A 24,487-nucleotide genomic window follows, 5' to 3' on the forward strand; every position below is an offset into this window, starting at 1 on the left:
AATTTAATTGTGGCCCTCAGCCATTTCTATTGCACTTTGCATATGTTGTTTTTTGAATTATTTTATTGCTATCTTAATTGGATTTTATCTTGTTAAGATTTCTTGTTGGAGGCCTTCAGCTGTGAAAGAGATGCATTCAGTAAAGATATGGCTAAGTGCCGTTTTGGTTGTATAGGTTATTAAAGTACAATAAATGACAATAAGAAGCAGAAACTGACCTCAACCCTTGGCCCCTTCCACTATCCTATAATCTGTTCTGCCCAGCAGCAAAAATGTTCAAATCTTGTTTCAATTCATTGTAGGAATTATGATTTGTCATATATTTTCTCCCTCTAAAAATACTTCTCTGATACGTGCTACTCCTGGTAGGAAGTACGTGCTACTCCTGGTAGGAAGTATCACATTATTATTATTATTATTATTATTATTATTATTATTGTTATTATCAACTTAATAGTACTGAGAATACCTGATTCCATAATATAGTCTCTAACCCTTCAGCCAGTTAACAGATCAAGACTGCAACATTCAGTAAGGACTAAAAATTTCCCCTACAGCTCACTTTATGTGCATTAGGGAGGAAAACCACCTCATCAAGTCTATCCAGGCACAAAATACAAACTCCCTATCTTACGGAGTTTGCAAAAGCTCTTCCAAATGCTACATTTACAATGGTAATGTCTCCAGTCACAGATTATTGGATCACTCCTGTAAAATCCATATCAGACAACTGCTCCTCTGAACCCTCATCTGAACAAGTCTGTTAATGATACGCTATAAGCTTATGTACAAAAAACTTGGGAAACTTTTTATAAATGATAAAAAAATAAAAAATAAAACAAATACAAAAATTGTGAAAATGAGAATAACAGTACAGGGATGGTTACTGTTATTGTTATTCTTTACCATTTTTTTTTTTTTACTTATGAAAATATTATTAGTGTGAACATTAATGGCTTCATGCTATGTAAAACTTGATCTAGAGATAAATGATACTTACTTAATATGCGGATTAATATATATATGAAATTCATTGGTGTTGCCTACAGGGAATGAAGGGTGAAGGGTGGGGGGAGGAAGGAGGGGAGTAGGGGAGGGGAGGATAATGGGGGCAAAGGGGGAGGGGGGATAGGAGATAAAAAGAGGTGAGAAAGAGAGGGGAGGGGAAGGGAAGGAAGGGGAAGTGAGGGGAGGGGAGGGGAGGGGAGGGGAGGGGAGGGGAGGGGAGGGGAGGGGAGGGAGGTAGAAGGACAGAGAGAGAAAGAGAGAGAGAGAGAGATGATAACCATGAAGTCTACAGAGAAGGGAAGGAAGTGCTACTCTGAAACAGAATTTTGAGAATATGTGAGGCAGAAAACAAATATATTTCAACACATAAACACACTTCCCTCATAATTGTATACAATTATATTACAATAGTCTGTCAAGCATTGACAGAAAATTCACTTAATTGTAAAATTATATTACAATCATTTTCATTTATTATAAAATATACAAAAACAGATTTACAGAATAGTCAAATTTCACTATAATGACATGTCAGTGGCTAAGAACTGTCACTATCACTCCCAGAATATGACCCCAATAATGACAGCCCATTTGGAACAGATTTTGCCTGTGTTTCATTCTTGTTGCTTGCAGATGGAGGTTTCTGGTCACATTTTGATTTCTCTGAGCTCACTGTCCCAACAAATGATTTGCTTCCTTGGATAGCAACTGAGTCATTTCCAGTAGAGCTCTTTAAACGAACCAGTCCTTTAAGTGGTTTCTTTGCATTCAATGAACCAACACTACTTGGCTTTACCGTTACAGAGGTCTAGAAAACAAATTACAAGTTTTACTTAGGATACCATCATGGACAAGAATAAAATATAAAGCTGTTGGCAAGATTCACAGTTAAAAAAGATCAAAAAACTGTAGTATGCTAATATTTTACTGCAGTAGCCCCAAAAAGTCCACAAAGCCGAGCATAAAGTTATTTACTTATATATCAATGTCAGTTGCCATTCAAGTAAAAAATACATTCTTTTTCAGTAAGTACATTAATACCTTTGTGATAATATTATTATGTATATTGAGCCATGAAATGCTCTATTTACTCATACACTTATAACATCACAGACAAGAAAACTGATATAAAGCTTACTTTCAACTGGCTTGTATTTATCTTCTAAATTTTTCATCTTGTTTACCTGTTACACTGAACATATAAAATACATTACAATGCCTAGTCTTATTTCTATAACTTCCAATTACTAATCCCTTCTATCACTTCTTCTATTCCCAGAATCTCAATTTCAACACATCTTAGCATATTTTCTGCCAACTTTTTCCTTAATGTTACATTGATTCTCTACAAACTTTTCCCTATGAATATTCTGTCTAATACATCTTGATGTGTTATTTCATTTAGACACATGCTGTTCAACTTCCTACATTTCTTTACCTGGGTAGGGCTACTTCATGTATTATAATTCACCCTATAGTGGAGACTGTCAAACAAGCTTTTGGCCAAAAAGCAAATGCGAGAGTAGGTGTTGAAGGCCTGGAGGAATGCAGATAGGATGTCCTCAACCTCAATCCATATCACGGAGATGTCATCAATGAATCAGAACCAGTGAGGGGTTTAAAATTCTAGGTAGTCAGAAAGGATTCCTCTAGATGGACCAAGATTAGTTTGGCAGAGGATGGTGCCATGCAGGTGCCCACTGCCAGATTTGTCTGTAGGTGATGCCTTCAAAGGAGAAGTAATTGTAGGTGAGGATGCAGCTTAACATTGCAACTAGGAAGAGGGTTGTGGGCTTGGAATCCAATTGGGCACTGGGAAAGGCACTGTTCAATATTGGCAAGGCCATGGGCTCACGAACAGCTGGACCACCTAGTTGCTGAACAAGCTGTCCGGCACAGCATTCTCCATTTTAATGACTGCTTCACAGCCTGTGCCATCTGGATCCTTCCTACCAGCACCAACTTTTCAGAACTGTGCAGCTGGGAACTCTCCCTGCAGCATATCCTATGTTTCCATAACCCTACTGGCCTCAACCTTCAGTAGTCATTGTCCTACACCCATCTGTCCCCTTCTCTGTCCACACTCTGACACAACATAGTGCTCTATTCCAACTACACACCCTCAGTCTTTTTATTTCTCTCCTTTACCACTGCTCCCCCCACCTCCTCCCACCATCTAACCTGATTGCACCTAGCGGCCCTGCCCTACCCCTCTCTCCACCTTGTCCCTGTATGCTTCAACAAGCAGCACTTCACTGTCCCCCAGTCCTACCCTGGTACCCTTCCCTCCAATTCCACAGCCTTCTCCTCTCCCCCCCCCCCCCCCCCCTCCCAAATCATCATACAGACTGCTTCTTCCATCATACAATGCTGCCTGCAGTCTAGCCTTGGCAGCCAGAGACTGTGGTCGTGTGTATAAGATGTGTGTGTTTTGTCTAATTCCAATGAAGGCCTTTTTTGCTGAAATCATATTTGTTTGATAGTCTTTTTGTTGTGCCTATGTGCAACTAAGCATCTCCACTATATGGTGAGTAGTAATCTATACTTCAGGTAATGTTGCATTATTCCATCCTGGATTTTCCATTGTTTGATTTTGCCTAAGGGTTTTTCTTCAATTCCATAATCCAGTGCTGTTTTCCTTTGTTACTATTTTCTAACACATTAATATACTCAGTGTCCATCCTTCTTTCTCTTCTTTCCTGTGTTTCACTTGCTGCCTTCCAAAGATCACTGCACACTCTACTTACGAGCCTCAGTGCTATCAAACATCTTGTCTATGCACAACTGATGGCTACAAGACCACACTGTTGATGCAGCACTTCATGTCCCACATTACTCCCACAGGTATCATTAATCCAAGACCTTCAAACTGATCAGTCTTTCTGCGACACGCCACATATTTTCGCATGTTATTTTCCATTCCTTCCTGTGCCACAGGAACTTGTACCTTGTCCTACCACCCACTCTCCACCTCCTACTCTTTCACCTCTCTTATTCCAGATCGCACCTACTGCCTCACCTAATCTAGTTACAACTGCTTCCCAGTTCTCCACACTTATCTGCCCACAGACCTGCAACCCACATTACAAGATTTTTATTTATATTTTCTTTGATCTCATTGTGCTTTCCCTTTGATTTTAGTCTGTTTCTGCCTTTCACAATCAGTTTGCCCATACTTCATTTGTTTTGTAGTGTTAGTGATTTTTGCCATGCATTTTGGTGGAGTTTTGTGAATTTTTTGCACTTATTTGTAGGTTTATGCATTTTTCGCCTCCACCTTGGTTCCTTGCTCCTTCCATATGCATCAATAGAGAAAGTTTCCTTATCCCTAGCCAGAACCCAGTCTCACATACTGCTCGTGCATTGCTGCTTGGCTCATGGAATCCCCCCAAATGGCCTTACCATCAAATTATACATCTCTGGCTGCTACCATTTCCTTCCACAATGACCACCATCTGTTCAGATTCCACCACTTCTTAATCCTCATCAACACTGTCCTCCTAAACTATATCAGTCAGGTACAAACCTCCTTGCAATACCTCCTTTCCATCTGTAAAATTCTCCAGCCATGCAATCCCAAATTAAAAAGTCTCCAAACTGATCAACTATTGTCTTGCACTACCACTATCTACAATCTCTACAACAACCTCCAAACCTTCTGCACATTCCCTCATAGCCGACAAACCCTGCATCCCAGACCTACTACACTTACCCCACCATCAAAAACTCCCTCCCACCACCTTATAGAATCCAGAACCTGAACAGACCCAAAACATTGTCATGAACCTTTCCTTCAAAAGCTTTAGCCACATAGAAGTATCAGTCCTTTCCAAATTTTTTGTCCAAGACTCTACCAACCAGATTCAACCAAAGATCAATGCTGAACCCTGTCTGACTCAGTTCACTCCTCGATTCAACCATGATCCACCCTTAATGCCACCAAATGACTCCTGTGAACTTTCCAGAATTTTTAATCTTGAACCTTGGCTCAAATCCCTCAAAATGTAAACTAACGTTACATCCTCAGGCTGAACTGTGATCCACCACCTAAAAACTGATACTGACCTTATAATCCTACCTGCTGACAAAGGCTCCACCACTGCTGTTTTGGACTGCAAAGATTACCTGGCAGAAGGATTCCACCAGCTGTCAGGTTCATGTACCTACAAACCCTGTCACAGGTACCCCACTTCAGAATTCAGCATGACCTCCAGTCTCTCCTGAAATTCTTACGCCCATCCCAGAACCTCTCCCCAGAGAACTCATCCCTACCACTCCCCACACTCCTACCTTCTAAATGCTTCCTAAAGTCCATAAACCCAACCACCCAGAACGCCTTGTTGTGGCTGGTTACCATGCCTCCTCTGAGAGGATCTCTTCTCTCCTATAAAAGATACCAACCATTTCCTCCACTGACTCTCTACACTTCATGTTCCTTTACGGCAGGGAGCACTGCTCGTCACTGATCATGCCACCACCCTTTACACTAACATCACCTCCATTTACACTAACATCATTAATGTCCACAGCCTTGTCATTATTGAGCTCTACCTTTCCCAATGCTCAACGGATTCCAAACCCACAACCCCCTTCCTAGTCACCATGACCAATTATAGCCTCACCCATAATTACGTCTCCTTTGAAGGCATCACCCACAAACAAATCCGGGGTACAGATATGGGCACCCACATGACACCATCCTATGCCAACCTACACACGGGCCATCTACATGAATCTTTTCTAACCACCCAGAATCCTAAACCCCTAATCTGGTTCATATTCATTGATGGAATCTTTGTGATCTAGATTGAGGATGAGGACACACTACACACATTCCTCTAGGACCTCAACATCTTCTCTCCCATTCATTTCACCTGGTTCTCCTCAACCGAACAAGCCATCTTGCCCTCGATGTTGAACTCCACCTTAAAGGTGGTTACATTAGTACCCTCGTCCACATTAAATCCACCTACCACCAGCAATACCTCCACTTTGACAGCTGCCACCCATTCTCTATTGAGAAGACCCCTCCATACAGCCAAGCCAACCTTGACCATTGCATCTATAGTATGAACAGTCTGTCTTAAAATACACCAAGTATGTCACTGAGTCCTTCACAGACTGTAATTACCCTTCCAACATTGTGCAAAAACAGATCTCCTGTGCTTTATCTCTCCAGTCACCCACCACCTCACGAAGTTCCACAGTCCAGCCATGGAGGAGCATTTCCCTCTGATTCAGTACCTTCTAGGACTGGAGCAACTGAATCACATTCTTTGTCCAGGTTTTGACTACCTCTCATTGTGCACTGAATTGGGGAATGCCCTTCCCATTATCCTTCCCACCCTTCACACAGTGGTATACTGCTGTCCACCAAACCTACACAACCCCTGCCCCATACCCCTTGCCTATTGGCTCATATGCCTGTAATAGACCCACATGCAAGACCTGTCCCATGTATCCTCTCCCATGACCACCACCACCGTCACCATCTACTCAAGTCTTGTCAAAAGCATCACCTACCCCATCAGATGTACAGCTACCTGTGAAACCAGTCATGTGATCTAAAAGCTAAGCTGCAATCACTGCGCTGCGTTCTACACAGACATGACAACCAACAACATGTTTGTCTGCAAGAATGTCCACCGACAAGCTGTGACCAAGAAACAGCAGGAGCACCCAATGGCTGAGCAAGCTCCCCAAAACAATGTTCTCCATTTTAATGAGTGCTTCCTACTAATACCAGCTTTTCTGAACTGTGCAGGTGGGAACTCTCCCCGCAGTATATCCTATGTTCCTGTAACCCTCCTGGCCTCAACATTCATTAGTCATTGTCCTATATCCACCTATCCCCTTCCCTGTTCACATTCTGGCACTACACAACCCTCTGCTAAGCTTACCCACACCCTGCCTTTTTACTTCTCTCCTTTACTGCTGCCCCCCCCCCCCTCCCTCACACACACACACACACACACACACACACACACACACACACACGCACACGCACGCACACGCACACACACACGTCCCTCGCCCTCTGTCTAACCTCCTGACTGCACCGAGATACCCTACCCTCTCTCCACCTCATCCCTGTAGGTTCCCATAAGCAGCACTTTACGGTCCCCCACTCTTATACTGCTATCCCTCCTCCTCATCCTCCTCCTCCTCCTCCTCACCCCCTCCCCTCCCCCCCCCCCCCCCCCACACACACACACACACAGACTGCTTCTCCCATCCTGTGCTGCTGCTTGCAGGCTAGCCTCAGCAGCCAGAGACAGTGGTCGTGTGTGTGTGTGTGTGTGTGTGTGTGTGTGTGTGTGTGTGTGTGTGTGTGTTTTATTCTGATGAATGCCTTTCTGGCTGAAAGCTTAATTGTTTAACAAGTATACAGAGAATGGCAGCATGAGTGGCCACAGGTTTGTTTAATCCAGGGGAGAGTGTCACAGAGATCCTGAACGAACTGAAATGGCATACTCTTGAAGAGAGATGTAAATGATGTAAACTATTGTGAGAAAGTCTATTAACAAAGTTTCAACAACTAGCTTTAAACGATTACTCTAGGGATATACAGGGTGATTCAAAAAGAATACCACAACTTTAAAAATGTGTATTTAATGAAAGAAACATAATATAACCTTCTGTTATACATCATTACAAAGAGTATTTAAAAAGGTTTTTTTTTCACTCAAAAACAAGTTCAGAGATGTTCAATATGGCCCCCTCCAGACACTCGAGCAATATCAACCCGATACTCCAACTCGTTCCACACTCTCTGTCCAGAACTTTTCCCTTTGCACAAACACCCATTCTCTGTAAACTGTTTATACCAATGTTTAATACACCACCTATCAGGAGGTTTAACACCATACTTCGTTCGAAATGCACGCTGAACAACTGTCGTCAATTCACTTCTGCCGTACTCAATAACACAAAAAGCTTTCTGTTGAGCGGTCGCCATCTTAGCATCAACTGACGCTGACGCCTAGTCAACAGCGCCTCAAGTGAACAAATGTACAACTAAATGAAACTTTATAGCTCCCTTAATTTGCCGACAGATAGTGCTTAGCTCTGCCTTTTGTCGTTGCAGAGTTTTAAATTCCTAAAGTTATGGTATTCTTTTTTAATCACCCTGTTTTATAACCACCTACGTATTGCTCACATCGGGATCATGAGGATAAGATTAGAATAATTACTGCCCACACAGAGACACTCAAACAATCATTCTTCCTGTGCTCCTTATATGAATGGGACAAGAAGAAACCCTAATAATTGGTACAATAGGATGTACCCTCTGCCATGCACCTTGTGGTTTGCACAGTATAGATGCAGATGTAAATCTCTTTTCCATTGCGTAACACAAGGTTAAAATTACCTTCTATATATCCTTCTCTTCTCTTAAGTGGGAATGGTAATTATTTAACACATCTTCATGTTCTCCTTGCATTATTCTTTGCATTAGTACAACCACAAGTTTGGAGATCTGAGATTTAAAGGTGATTGTGTTGGCTTGAACATATTTTGCAGGTTTTCAGTCCCTGTTATATCACGGGGGATTTTTTTTTTTTTCGCAAGAAAGTGTACATAAAACAAATAAAGCATTTATGAGTAAAATAAAGCAATAATTGTTTCGAAAGGAAAATTTGCTAGATCAAACTGTAAAATTACAAAGATGGAAAATAGTTGGGCAGAACTTACCTCCAGGAGGTGAAATTCTAGTGCCAATAGACACATACAACAGTACAAAAAAACTATTATAGCTTTCAGAACTGTTAGTTCCTTTCTCAGAGAAGAGTGTGACAAGTTGGGGAAGGTCAAAAATGAGGGGCAAGTCATTCAGACATCAGGATGAAATTGATCCATCTCTTTACTCCCTAAGCCTATACAAAAAAAAACATATTATCCATGAATATAATATTAGTAAGTCACAGCTGGAATCTGCAAACTTGTACAAGTACTTGGGTTTAACACTTAGTAGGGACACGGAGTGGAACAATCACTTACGCTCAGTCGTGACGAAAGCAAGTGGCAACTTCAATTTACTGGCAGAATATTAAGGAAATGCAGCAATCAGTCTACGAAGAATGTTGCTTACAAATCACTAGTGTGACCAATCCTACAATATCACTCATATGTGTGGGACCAGTACCAAATAGGACTAGCAAGGAATACTAAACATATACAGAGAAGGTTTGCACGAATGGTCACAGGTTTGTTTGATTCACGGGAGAGGATCACTGAGATGTTGAAAGAACTGAATTGGCAGATTCTCGAAGATGGGCAGGACCTATCCCAAGAAAGTCTACTAACAAAGTTTCAAAACCAGCTTTAAATGATAACTCTAGGAATATAATACAACCCTCTAAATACTGCTCCAACAGGGATTATGAAGAAAAGATTAGATTAATTATACCATGTACAGAGGCATTTAAACAATCATTTTTCCCAAGCTCCATATGGGAAAGGAACGGAAAAAATCCATAATAAACAGTACAGTGGGATGTACCCTCTGCCCTGCACTTCACAGTGGCTTTCAAAGTATAGAGGAAGATGTAGATGCAGATGTAGATGGAGAAGGCAGGAACTAACAATGCGTGCAATAAAGTGCTGGCCAGTCACTCTATCTTCTTGTAAAAGAAAGTAGATACCTGTAGATCTTGGATGCATTTTTCAAAAATCTAAAAATTCTTGCAGTCATTACATTTACTGCTCATCGGTACTTGTGGGAAATAATAACAGTTTGTTACAAGTGCTCAATGAGCAGATGGTATAAAATGAGCAGGGCTCACCAAAAAACTGAAGAGTTTGAAGTAAAGCAACTCTCATCCACAAATTAGTTTTTATATTTGGAAACTAGCTGAGTATCCAGTACTGCATGGGTCAGTATTTATTACAATTCTATTAGTCTATCTCCTTCCCCCTCTCTTTGTCCATTTTGTCCACCCCACTCTTTGTCCATCTCCTCCTGATCCTCTCTGCCTATCAGCTCATCCCCCTTATGTCCATCTGCTCCTTCCTCCTCTGTGTCCATCACCACCTTCTCCCTTACCCCCTCTGTACATCCCCCCCTCACTCTCTTCCCATCCTTTACTTCTCTCTTATTTTCCCCTCCTCTACGACTCTCCTTTCCCACTACCCTTCCCCCCACCTCCTCAAATCTCCCGACTGTACCTAACAGCCCTACCCTGACCCCACCATGTTCCTGCATGCTCTCACAAGCAGCGCTACATATTCCTCCACCCCTACCCCACATCTCCTTCCCCACTCAGCCTCCTCCTTAACCCCAACACCCAGATTGCTTCTTCCATCAGGTGCAGTTGCTCGCAGTCCAGCCCCGGTGGCCAGAGACAGTAGTCGTGTGTGCAAGTTGTGAATGTGTGCATGTTTTCTATGTTAGAAGAAGGCATTTTGGTTGAAAGCTCACACATTTAGCAGTCTTGTTTTTGTGCATGTCTGTGACTCAACACTCCTGTATATTATATAATTTTTCACATAAATGCGAATACTGTGTGCAAAATGTGTCACGAATATAGTTGGTAGAAAAGAAGTGATAAATTAAAGTGTCATGCTTGATGTGGCAGTCTCCTGCATGGACAGGGAAAAAGTAATAAGCAATAAAGTTCTTTCCTTTCATCATTTTGTGGGGACTGTCAGTAAGAAAAAATCCATAAAAGTTTGAATTCATCTGTAAAGTCTGTTGCAAGTCAGCAAGCGCTCTTATTGTAGAATAGTGGATGAATAAAGTCTGGGTATTTGCACATCATGGGCTACACTTCTTTTTCAACCCCCAACACTCATCTTTTGATAGGTACATGGTCTCCTTACCCCTACAAGTAATTATTTCCAGATAGTAAGTGACAAGTGTACCAAGTTTGGATGAAATCAGTCCAGTGGTTTAGGAAGAGATGTGGAAAATATATACATACATGCATACACCCATATGTATGTACTTCCATTTTTATAATATGTATGATAACTGCAACATGTATTTTTGCAATATTATTTCTGGTTCCAAACCCAGCTGATTTTATGGATCAATGACTAAGGGTTATCACTGTTTTATCAAACCACAGATAACTAAGTCTACAGACCACAAGATCTGTTTGTAAGAACAATTTGGAAGGAAACTATCGGTTTTTCAAAGAAACCAACCAGATAATTTTCTTAAGTGCTAAACATAAACCATACAGAGCTAGCCTGTGGTTGGCATTACTGAAGTATGAATACCATTTCTCCCTGTTATATAACAGAGCCCTGTGTCGATTCACTCAGTAGCTCACCTGATCATTTCTGGTGCACTGCACCTCTTATGTACTGACTGATCATAATGAGTTCATCATATAATCTCATTTTGAGATGATTCATAAAGCAATCTTTATTATGAGAATCTGAAACTTGCAGCAGAACTCCAGAAGACTGTCCTGTCCCTAACTATAGCATTCCCGTCTCACTAATTCTTCAGTTTCTTCATATATTTACTCTTTTTCACACCATCAGATAGTGAAAAAAAGGAAGATTAAGGTTTAATGTTCTGTTGAAAATGAATCCATACAGAGTACAAGCTTGAATTGGACAAGCATGGGCAGAAAATTGGCTAAAGGAAGCATTCCAAATTTGCCTGAAGTTGTTTGAAACCTACACGAGGAGTTACAATCTGCAATTCCTGGATCCAAGTCCAGTGCCTTACCAACTATGCAAACTCATTAATTCATTTGAGTATAATATTAGCATATAAACAATGCAAGGAAACATAGATTGCTTCTTCCCATAAAAATAACACATTAAGTCGGAGACAGGCACAATTAAAAGACACTTATACAGTAGCCCCCAGAATGCTTAGTCTAAGCTGCTGGAGATAACGGTCATGGATGTGTGAGGTGTGCGGGCTTGCGTGAATGTGTGTGTGTTTTACTCTTTCTCTATCTTTTTCTTTTTCTGATGAAGGCTGTGGGTGAAAGGTAGCATGTTCAGTGTCCTTTAATTGTACTAGTCTGCAACTTAATGTTGATATTCCAATGTCGAGTGGCCGCTGTTTCATATTCGCATATAATTTAGTGTAATGGTGATCACTATTGTAAACCTACAATTACTGACCAGAATATCTCACTTCTTACACCATTTTTCTAAGTTTTCATGAGCCTAAGATGGGAAGCATTTCTCAAGACACAGCTGCTGTGCCATTTCTTAGTACAGATTTATCAATGATGAACCTGTGGTATGGACTCATGGTGAAGAAGAAAACAGCTTTTTTCTAAATTCATGTAGTCCTTTTTCAAATCCAAAGCAACCTTCCTTGATGCAAAGCTCCTCTTCACAGAAGTTTATATTCAACCTCCGTCCATATAAAACCAATCAATAAGCAACAGTACCTACACTTTGACAGCTGTTGCCATTTCCATATAAAACACTTCCTTCCATAAAATCTACGCATCTGTGGCAAACATATCTAGTTCACCACCAAATCCCAGAACACCTACAACAGCAGTCTCTCCCAGGATTTCTCTCCCCACTGATCTTATCCACTAAAAAATAACCTGGACAGTATTCTCCGTTTGCCCTATAACTAATACAAGACTAATACAGTTCACCCTTTATATACATAACACACACACACACACACACACACACACACACACACACACACACACACACACACGTGCGCCATGAATAACTCAATGAACGTCAAGCCCTGAAAAAGAGATCCTTTATTCCTGATTTCCTCCCTGGGCCACCAACTGTTGCCTTCTGTCATCTTCCTAACCTCCACAAAATATTAGTTCAATCATATGACATTCAAAAACCATTATCCTACTCCAAGGTTCATACCTCAGAAATCAATGCCACTATTACACCTGCCTCACACATCCACCTGATATTGTCTACTACAGTCCCACTACTAGTACATACCACAAGTTCAAAGCCATGGCAACTTGCAAAACCACACACTTCATTCGGCACATTGCTTTAAATGGGAAATACTGCCACCAAACTAGCAGCGTGCATGAATGGACATAGTTGCTGAAGGTGCTCTACACCCTACTATTTTAATTCTCTCACCCAGTACTAGTTGCCCTGAATTTCAGAGACTGGAACTAGCCCTCCAACAAATCCTCACGTGCCAACACCCTCCTACAATTAATCCTCATTAACTACATTCTTGTCTCATTTAATTATTTGTTTCATGGGTTTAACTTTCCTGTCACCCCCCCCCCCCACCTCCACCCAATTTCTCTCAGTTTTTTAAAACACTATTAAGTTCTGTTTTTTTTTTTTTTAATTCATTTTTACATCTGACTCTGGCATCACCATCTCTCAAATTAAGCTGGAACATGATAACAAATTTAACTTCTTTGACTCTGACTCTGATGCCTCCCCCAGACCTCTCTCCCTCCTTGTACTAAAAACAGGTGAGTCTCTCATATGCTGGGTCAGAGTAATCTGTCATTTTTAACATTCCTTAACCTATCTATTTCTCCTCCCTGATAATTGAAAGCTGCTCGTACAGGGTGTTTCAAAAATGACCGGTATATTTGAAACGGCAATAAAAACTAAACGAGCAGCGATAGAAATACACCATTTGTTGCAATACGCTTGAGAAAACAGTACATTTTCAGACGGACAAACTTTCGAAATTACAGTAGTTACAATTTTCAACAACAGATGGCGCTGCAAGTGATGTGAAAGATATAGAAGACAACGCAGTCTGTGGGTGCGCCATTCTGTACGTCATCTTTCTGCTGTAAGCGTGTGCTGTTCACAACGTGCAAGTGTGCTGTGGACAACATGGTTTAGTCCTTAGAACAGAGGATTTTTCTGGTGTTGGAATTCCACCGCCTAGAACACAGTGTTGTTGCAACAAGCCGAGGTTTTCAACGGAGGTTTAATGTAACCAAAGGACCAAAAAGTGATACAATAAAGGATCTGTTTGAAAAATTTCAACCGACTGGGAACGTGACGGATGAACGTGCTGGAAAGGTAGGGCGGCCGCGTACGGCAACCACAGAGGGCAACGCGCATCTAGTGCTGCAGGTGATCCAACTGCGGCCTCGGGTTTCCGTTCGCCACGTTGCAGCTGCGGTCCAAATGACGCCAACGTCCACGTATCGTCTCATGCGCCAGAGTTTACACCTCTATCCATACAAAATTCAAACGCGGCAACCCCTCAGTGCCGCTGCCATTGTTGCACGAGAGACATTCGCTAACGATATAGTGCACAGGATTGATGACGGCGATATGCATGTGGGCAGCATTTGGTTCACTGACGAAGCTTATTTTTACCTGGACGGCTTCGTCAATAAACAGAACTGGCGCATATGGGGAACTGAAAAGCCCCATGTTGCAGTCCCATCGTCCCTGCATCCTCAAACGGATGAACGTGCTGGAAAGGTAGGGCGACCGCGTACGGCAACCACAGAGGGCAACGCGCATCTAGTGCTGCAGGTGATCCAACTGCGGCCTCGGGTTTCCGTTCGCCGCGTTGCAGCTGCGGTCCAAATGACGCCAACGTCCACGTATCGTCTCATGCGCCAGAGTTTACACCTCTATCCATACAAAATTCAAACGCGGCAACCCCTCAGTGCCGCTGCCATTGTTGCACGAGAGACATTCGCTAACGATATAGTGCACAGGATTGATGACGGCGATATGCATGTGGGCAGCATTTGGTTCACTGACGAAGCTTATTTTTACCTGGACGGCTTCGTCAATAAACAGAACTGGCGCATATGGGGAACTGAAAAGCCCCATGTTGCAGTCCCATCGTCCCTGAATCCTCAAAAAGTACTGGTCTGGGCCGCCATTTCTTCCAAAGGAATCATTGGCCCATTTTTCAGATCCGAAACGATTACTGCATCACGCTAACTGGACATTCTTCGTGATTTTGTGGCAGTACAAACTGCCTTAGACGACACTGCGAACACCTCGTGGTTTATGCAAGATGGTGCCCGGCCACATCGCACGGCCGACGTCTTTAATTTCCTGAATGAATATTTTGATGATCGTGTGATTGCTTTGGGCTATCCGAAACATACAGGAGGCGGCGTGGATTGGCCTCCCTATTCGCCAGACATGAACCCCTGTGACTTCTTTCTGTGGGGACACTTGAAACACCAGGTGTACCGCCAGAATCCAGAAACAATTGAACAGCTGCAGCAGTACATCTCATCTGCATGTGAAGCCATTCCGCCAGACACATTGTCAAAGTTTTCGGGTAATTTCATTCAGAGACTACGCCATATTATTGCTACGCATGGTGGATATGTGGAAAATATCGTACTATAGAGTTTCCCAAACCGCAGCGCCATCTGTTGTTGACAATTGTAAGTACTGTAATTTCTAAAGTTTGTCTGCCTGAAAATGTACTGTTGTCCCAAGCATATTGCAACAAACAGTGTATTTCTATCGCTGCTCGTTTAGTTTGTATTGCCGTTTCAAATATACCGGTCATTTTTTAAACACCCTGTACAAGTACATGTGCCTATCATCAGAATTAAGTATTCCCTCTCCTAATTATAGTACTGGCTAGCTATACTGTCTAATAATTACTCTTACATTACTTCATTACTCTTACACAGTATGTAAATGCACAGTATCATACTTAAATATAATAAAAAACATACTCTTGCATTACTTCATTACTCTTACACAGTATATAAATGCATAGCATCATAATTAAATAGAATAACAAACATACAATTAACTTAAAAAAGGTTAGATCAAAGACATATTAGTGGCAAGGTTATATTGGCAATACCACAAAACACAATACACACCTACAAGTGTAAAAATAAATGATAAACAGTGGTGTGTAAAAAAAGTGTGCTGTGTAAAATGCAAGAAATGCATAGTTCTGCAGAGCAATGAAAAATTAGACAACAAGTATCAGTGTCTAATAAGATAAACCAAACAGAAACACTGAGAGTAAAAATCAACATATTTTTAATGAATTGCTTTCCGATCTTAAAAAAAAAAAATCAAATTGCATATATCTTTAATTACAGACCAGTGATGATGCTTTACCTCAATAAATGGAAATGCGTCTGGTGACAAAAAACCAAGCATTTTTTTGTAGTCCTAACGACAGAACAAAAATACCGTCAGGAATTATAATTTTGTACTTTTCAAGAACGAATTAATCACACATAATTGTGTCATTGGGACATAAAGTGGATACTCTGCTACAGTTATCATACAGAATGGTTTTATTTCACTAATCCCAGCCACATGTAACTCTATTCAATCAACACTCCCTAAAATTTCACTCTCCCACTGATAAATTGTTAATTTTTCTGAATCCACTCATAATTAACAACCACATCAAAAACACAACTGACTGATTAATTGATTATTGTATTTTTTTCTTAGTTTCTTGTTTCCATTAAAGAGTAAGACCATAAGAATGAATTTATTGTAGACAAAATTTTAAACCTGCTAATTCCTATTACCAAAGATGCTGTATCCAGGTACGAATATCAAAAACATTATACAATAAGAGATTGCTACTCACTGTAAAGATGACATGTTGAGCTGTAGACAAGCATGGTGACAAGACTGTTACATATAAGCTTTCCGCCAAAGCCTTCTTCTGAAGACACAAACACACAGACTTTCACAAAAGCAAGCACACCTAAAGCACACATGATCGCTACCTCTGGTCAGACTGCAACAGAAATATGTTGAATGGCAGCAACAGTCCAGAGAAACGTGGGAAAAGGAGAGGGACAGCAGGATACGGGTGGAGGAAGAGGAATCTGCGCTATCAGAGCACGCAGGGTACAGAGGTGGCAGGACTTCCCCACCTGTACCCTGTTATCCCTCCATGTTTCCTACCTCCCTCCAGATTGTTGCTCCTGTTCCAATATTTTTGTGTTGCACTCTGGCCTAAGGTAGCAATCATGTATGTGGGAATTGTGGTTGCTTATGTGAATGTGAGTGTGTTTGTCTTTTCTGAGGAAGGCTTTGGCAAAATGTTTATACATAACAGTCTTTTCACTGTGCCCGCCTGCATGAATGTGTCACATTTATGGTGAGCAGTAATCTATTCTTTTCTATAACAACGAAAATAATCAATTAGTGACAATATAAAGTGTGTAGCTGACCTTTGGTGATGATGAGATCAACACTGAAGACCAGCTACACACTTCCATCCAAATTAAACCAACTAACAAACAACAGTACTTACATTTTGACAGTTGACATCCTTTCCATGTCAAATATTTCCTCCCACACAGCCTTGGCATCCAAGGCAAATGTATTTGTCCAGATGTAGACTCTTTAAGCAATACATCACCACTCTCACCTCAGCCTTCACAGGACGTAATTATCCCAACAACCTAGTTCAAAAGCAGATTTCCTGAGCCATCACATCCAATCCCAGTACTGCTGATCCATCTGAAAAGCAACTTTGGAGTACGCCTCTTGTCACTCAGTATTATTCTGGTCTTGAATGTATTAATCAGCTACTTCGACAAGGCCATGACTTCCTACTAAAATCGTGCCCTAAAATGAGATTCATTTTGGCTGCAATTTTGCCCACCACATCTAGAATAGCTTTTCATCACCCTCCCAATCCCTGCAATATCCTTGTCAGACCCTACGCTCCTTCTGCACCCATCTCCCTACCCTATGACTCCTACCTCTGTGACCAATGCCACTGCAAGACTTGTCTTAGGCACTCTCCTACCACCACCTATTCCAGCTCTGCAACTGGCAAAACATACACTATCAAAGGGAGAGCCACCTGTGAAATGATAAATCATATACCAGCTGTTATGTAAATACTGATCGGCCTTTTACATCATCAAGACTACCACCAAATTATCAATTAGGATTGAACGGGCTTGGGCAGAGGGGGTATACAGGCAATAGGCAATATCCTGTTGCAGAGTATGCTTTACAACATGACAATCGTGATCTTGGTTCCTGTTTCTCCACATGTGCCATCTGGATTCTTGCCACAGACACCAGTTTCTCAGAACTCCCCAGGTGGGAACTAGCACTACAACATGTCCTTAGTTCTCACCACCCACCTGGCCCGAATTTATATTAATTTCTTCTGTCTCAGCATTTATTCACAGTAACTACTCCTTTCTTCACTCTATTTCAGTTTTCTATCTCTTTCATTTGCTGACCTGTCTATTTTTCGCCACCCCCCACCCTCCCATGTCTATTACAGAAAATGCACTTAGCTTTTCAGTCTCATTAATTTGCACATTATGTTTTAGTACTACTCTCTATTTTGCATATTACCCTGTCTTCTGCCTTTAAGCTCTTAGGTTTTCAAATCTTGTCCGGATCAATCCCCAACAATCAGTCTTTCCTTTTGATTCTGTCCGGTGAGTCTCCCCCGGATTTCGAGGTGACTTTACTGAATTGAACCCCTTTCCCTTCATCTTTCCAGTCCTTTTCTTTCACCCCTCTTCCGTCCCCTTTAACTCTTCTGCCAGAGGAAGTGGCCACTGGCTCCGAAAGATCATAAGAGTTAAACCTTTTTGTGCGTGTATTCTCCTGCCACTGCTTGGTGAGTGGATATTTTTTACCTATCCATTTACGTTATAATAATGCATGGAAAGTTCTGTGCGTGCGCACACACACGCACATACAAGCACACCACACACACACACACACACACACACACACACACACACACACACACACGCGCCCACACACACACACACACACACACACACACACACACACACACACACACCAGTGGGTAGGGGTGGGGGCACAGTGAGTTACCTCAGGTTTATGCCAGGGAAGTTACTGGAGTGAAGGATGTGCTGTGGGTAGGATGTCCCTCATTTCAGGGCATGATGATAGATAATCAAAGCCTCGACGAAGACCATGGCTCAGTCGTTCCATCCCGGTGGTACTGGGTGACAAGGGGCACTTCCTTATGGTTGGCTCTTGGAATGGATATGAGGATCAGGTGCATGTGGGGATATGGCATGGGAGAGGGAGTTCTCATCACTGTAGATGTGTCTGCCATGGATGGCCAAGCTGTATGGGAGGGCAGCTGTCGAAGTACAGGTACTTTTAGTGATTGGTGGGTTTTATGTGGACTACGGTGTAGATGGAGCGATCTGAGAGGAGGAGACCGATATCTAGAAAGGTGGCACGATGGGTGGAGGAAGACCAGATGAAGTGGTTGGGAGATACCCAGGTTGTGGAAGAATGAAGATAAGTTGTCCTGGCCTTGGGTCCAGATTATAAAGAAGTCATCCATAAACCTGGACCAGACCAGGGGTTTGGGGGTTTTGGGAAGCCATCTAGCATGTGGCCCATGAAGAGGTTGGCTTAGGAGGGTGCCATGCAGGGTTAGGTGTACGAGGATTGAAGTGATGGCTTTGGAACCTGCAGGGCTTTGGGAGATGTAGTGTTCAATAGCAGCAATGCCATGGGCATGGGCATAGTGTATAAGGAGGTTGTATCTACAGTGACAAGTAGGGACTCCTGAGGTAAGAGTGTGGGGATGGTAGAGAGCTGGTGCAGGAAGTGGTTGGTTTCTTTAATGTGGAAGGCTAGGTTTTGGACAATTTGTTGCAGATGTTGGTCAACAATGGCCGAGATTCTCTCAGTGGGAGCATAGTAACCAGCCACAATGGGGCATCCAGGATTGTTACATTTGTGGATTTTGGGGAGCATGTAGCAGGTAGGTGTGCAGTCTGTTGCTGGGGTGAGCAGTGAGATGGATCCAGGGGAGAGGTCCTGGGAAGAGCTTAAGAATTTCGGCAGGGATGTGAGATTATGTTGGACTTCTGGGATGGGGTCACTTTGGCAGAGCTTGTAGATGGAGGTGTCAAGCAGCTGACGGAGGACCTCTACCAAGTAGTCACTCAAGTTCTCAGAACAGTGGTGGAACCTTTGTCTGCCAAGAGGATGATAGGTCAGGATCCATTTTAGGCTGTGTAGGGCAGTCCTTATTTTTGATGAAAAGTAGTTGTTCTTAGGGAGGGGCCTAGTGAAGGATGGTGAGGCCAGGTTGTAAGCTAAGAATTCTTGGAAGGTGACATGGGATGGCCAGGCGGAAGTATGAGAGGGTCACAGTTGAATGGTGGTATGAATTGGGACATGCAGGGTTTTATGTTAGGACTGGACTGGCTTTGGTTGGAGTTGTTAAAGTCCTGACACTCCAACACCTAGAAGAACATTCCAAACACCACCCTCACAAGTTATCCAGCCTGTTGAAATCCTATTCCCACCTTCAAGCACCACTACCACTATCCAACCCCAACTCTACTCCCAATGTTCCTCCCAGTAGCCCCTCATAGTTCCCAGACCCTCCTTAGCTGACCTTTTCAACATACCACCATTCCAAAAACCCCTAGCAACACTCCAAGAAATCCAGACTGAAACAATGCCAGAACACTGTTGTTAATCTCTCCACCAAAATCCACAGAAGTTTCAGTCCTGTTCAGAGGCCTCACATTCAGCCCTACTCCCAAGTTTAACCATGTTAGACTTGTGAAAGATCTACAAAGGTTCCACCACTGTTGAGATGAAACAAGAGTGACTACCTGGCGTAGGGCCTCCGCCAACTGTCCGACACCTCCACCTGCGAGCTCTGCCAAAGTGACCCCATTCCGAAAGTCCAACATAATCTCCAGTCCCTGCTCAAATCTTAAAGCCCTTCCCAGAACCTCTACCCTGGATCCATCACCCTGCTCACCTCAGCAACAGCCTGCGCACCTACCTTCTACATTCTCCCCAAAATCCACAAATGTAACAATCCTGGGCGCCCCATTATGGCTGGTTACAATGCTACCACCGGAAGAATTTCGGCCATGGTTGACCAATATCTACAACCAATTGTCCAAACCTAGGCTCCCACATTAAAGATACCAATCACTTCCTACATCAGCTCTCCAACAACCCCACACCCTTACCTCCGGGGTCCCTACTTGTCACATTAGATGCAACTTCCTTATACACCAACACCCCTTACACATGTCCTTGCCATGATTGAACACTACCTCTTCCAAAGCCTGTGGATTCCAAACCCACTACTTCATTCCTTGTACACCTTAGCAACTACATCCTAACCCATAACTACTTCACTTTTTAAGGGAACCTTTACCAACAGCTTTGTCGTACAGCCATGGGAACCTGCATGGCACCCTCCTATGCCAACCTCTTCATGGGCCACCTAATCCCTGGTCTGGTTCAAGTTTATGGACAACATCTTTATAATCTGGACCCAAGGCCAGGACAACTTATCCTCATTCCTCCACAACCTCAACACCTTCTCTCCCATCCACTTCACCTGGTCCTCCTCCACCCATTATGCCATCTTCCTAGATATTGATCTCTTCCTCTCAGATGGCTCCATCCATACCTCAGTACACACAAAACCCACCAATCACCAACAGTACCTGCACTCTGACAGCTACCACCCCTTCCACACCAAAAAATCCCTCTCATACTGCTTGGCCACTTGTGGCAGACACATCTGCAGTCATGAAAAATCCTTCAATCAGTATGCTGTTGGCCTCACAAAGGCCTTCACAAACAGGCAATACCCTCCAGACCTAATACACAAACAGATCTCCCGTGCCATATCCCCACACACACCTGTCCTCACATCCATTCCAAGAGCCAATCACAAAGAAGCGCCCCTTGTCACCCAGTACCTCCTGAGACTGGAACAACTGTATCGCAGTCTTCGTCAGGGCTTTGATGATCTATCATCATGCCCTGAAATGAGGGACATCCTTCCCAAGACACTTCCATCCCCTCCCAAAATGGTGTTCTGCTGCCCACCCAACTTCCAAAACATCCTTTTCTACCCCTATGCCACTCCTACCCCCAATCCCCTGCCACCACACACTTATCCTACCCCATCAGAGTATGGGCAACCTGTCTAAGCTGCCATGTTATATACCAGCTCTGCTGCAGCCACTGCACAGCATTTTACATTGGTATGACAACCAACTAGCTGTCAAACACAATGAATGGCCACTGTCAAAACTGCTTTTGCAGATGGGAGCTATCCTTACAGCACCTCCTTAACTCCCATAACTTCCCTGGCTTAAATCTATAACAGAAGAAATTGTTATAGTGTGTGTGTGTGTGTGTGTGTGTGTGTGTGTGTGTGTGTGTGTATGTGTGTGTGTGTGTGTGTGGGTATCTGTCAACGACATAGTGTTTCTGCCGTTCAGTGAGTAACCTCTTTATTACTAAATAATTCATTTACATCATAATCCATCCTTTTCATAATATCGAGGTTAAACTGTTGTTCATATAATTGTACATATGTTTAATTCTTATATTCTTGGGTTGTGTAATAGGTGAGGCAATGGAACAAGTAGGAAAAAAGTTTCAAACTCAGGATAATGTCCTTTACGAAATAAGAACCAGACATCGAAATTAAATTAAAGTAAAAACTATAATCATGAACAAAGAACTTACTGTCTGGGTTGTCTTTAACTGCACTGGTTCTGTATAGCGTGCCATTTTTTGAGGGGGTTCATTACTGTTGCCAGCACTGACATTAGTGCTCGTGATATTTGAAGTTTCTACAATTTCTTCTGTTATAACCTTCTTCTTGCCAAATACAGACCTAAGAAAAGTAAATTACACACTTTAATGTGAGAAAATACATTTGAAAACTAGAAAATATGAACAACTATAAGAAGGTACTTTTAACAGCTCTCAATACTTCTTGTGTTACCTCAGTTTAAGATTGCTGGAATGTGCTTTCTGTGGTTGTACATGAGTGATCTTTTGGCAACCACTTCAAAAACATTTTCTACATTACTATGGACTTTCCAAGCACGCTCAGCTTATCTTCAAATCTAAGGAGTGATACACAGATACTATTACATTCAAAACTGGACATGTCCCAGAAATTTTCAGTCATGCAGCTGTTATCAACAGAGGTAATATATCTGTAAAATGTCTTTTACATTTCTATCAGTCTGTTACCTTTCATTTCCCAGTATTTTCTCTCAAACTGTCAAGGACATTTAGTTTGCCTGTAATTGTATCTGATGCTACAGAATCAATTCTTGTTAATAATGACATTATAGATACTGAACAAAAGACAAAATACTGAGCAACTCAAGTAACCTTTAATTCTAGAATGCACAGTTAATCATTAAGAAAGGAACTGGAGTATCTGCTCAGTGGCGAAATACACACATGATGTACCAAGAAATAGGGGAATGGGTGGACGGAATTCTGAGAGACAGTAAAGAGGTACACAGAATTAATTTTAGACAACATCAATCATTAATTTATGTGGATGCATCTGTGTGTGTGTGTTGGGGGGGGGGGGGGGGTGATGATGATGAGGAGGAGGAGGGGGAGGAGGAGGAGGAGCAGGAGGATAAATTAATGCTGTACAGTGAGAGCTCTTTTCTTTACTGACTTCAGAGACAATATAGGGAATGAGAAAGAAATTCTGCCCTGCAGAACAAAAACTGCAGGAAGAGAAGAAATGGAGGTGGTAAAAGATGCACTCAGTGTTATATACTGCTAAATTACAATGGTGATGTACTGCTAAATTAGAATGGTGATGTGTTGCTCAAGTTCTGAAATTATGAGCTCCATGTTAACGAAAGTCTCTCACACTGGATGAAGGTCACACAGTTGGGATGATTATGATGTCCTATTTAATAAAACATTTAGTTCTGAATCTCTTGCTGATTAACAAAGCATGTAGGTACACCTGTGGCCAACTAGCATAAGACTCAAAACAATGACATTACAATGTGCATATGGAGCAATAAAATACTGAGTCATACAGTACTGTCAGTTCACAACTCAAACTATGTGCATGTGTGGTACTGTAGTACCTAACAGCACTTTTCAAGGGAAAGAGCCATGTGATAGTAGAATCATTTTGCTTGTTGCAGTCGACCTTCCCTGGGATTGGATTTCTTCTTTTAACCAGATTCTGACAGTTTCTATATCATATTCCTTATTACCTATAGGCTTTGATCACTCAGAGTATTTGACAACATAAATAGAGTATTTTACTACAAAGTGTTGGAGGTAGCTGACACAGACATACTGTTTTTCCAACCTTTCAGACTACTGCTGATTTACATCTACGGAAATGTAGCACCAAGAAAAAAATATGTATCCTGTAAAGACCAAAGGTTTTAATGTGCTGCATTGACGACAATAACATTTAAAAATGCAGCAGTCACGTTGACAGTGATAAAAGAGAAAATTAAAAAGTGCTCAAATGAATTGTTATTAGCTAGGGAATAACAGTAAGCAGGTTAACTGAAACAGATAGAAGAACTAAAACAAGCTGCAAGGGTAAGATTCTGAGGAAGATTTCTGTTGAAATGATGTGCAATGCTACAGAAATAGGTTGTTAAATTACAATGGGAGAGAGTGGCTGCCCAGTACTTACTTTCACGAAGTGAAGTTCCAAATACTGTCGACTAAAACTCTTGAAAGTAGATAACATTGTTTTGGAAACTGTGAGTACCATCTTCACGGAGGAAAAGAGGATTTGGTTGGGTAGTGC

General features: G+C 42.1%; 1 protein-coding gene across 1 annotated transcript in view; it reads right to left on the reverse strand.

Moving 5' to 3' along the window:
- Positions 1–1,340: 1,340 nt before the first annotated feature.
- LOC126355910 (splicing factor YJU2) overlaps positions 1,341–24,487 on the reverse strand; it is a 73,459-nt gene continuing 50,312 nt past the window's right edge. The window contains exons 6-7 of the mRNA XM_050006423.1: positions 22,414–22,564; positions 1,341–1,816 (exon numbers count right to left, since the gene is read on the reverse strand). Coding sequence (XP_049862380.1) covers positions 1,547–1,816; positions 22,414–22,564 — 421 coding nt within the window. The 3' untranslated portion in view covers positions 1,341–1,546. The remainder of the gene's footprint in view (positions 1,817–22,413; positions 22,565–24,487) is intronic.

Source organism: Schistocerca gregaria, chromosome 3 (assembly GCF_023897955.1).
Source record: "Schistocerca gregaria isolate iqSchGreg1 chromosome 3, iqSchGreg1.2, whole genome shotgun sequence".
NCBI lineage: Eukaryota > Metazoa > Arthropoda > Insecta > Orthoptera > Acrididae > Schistocerca > Schistocerca gregaria.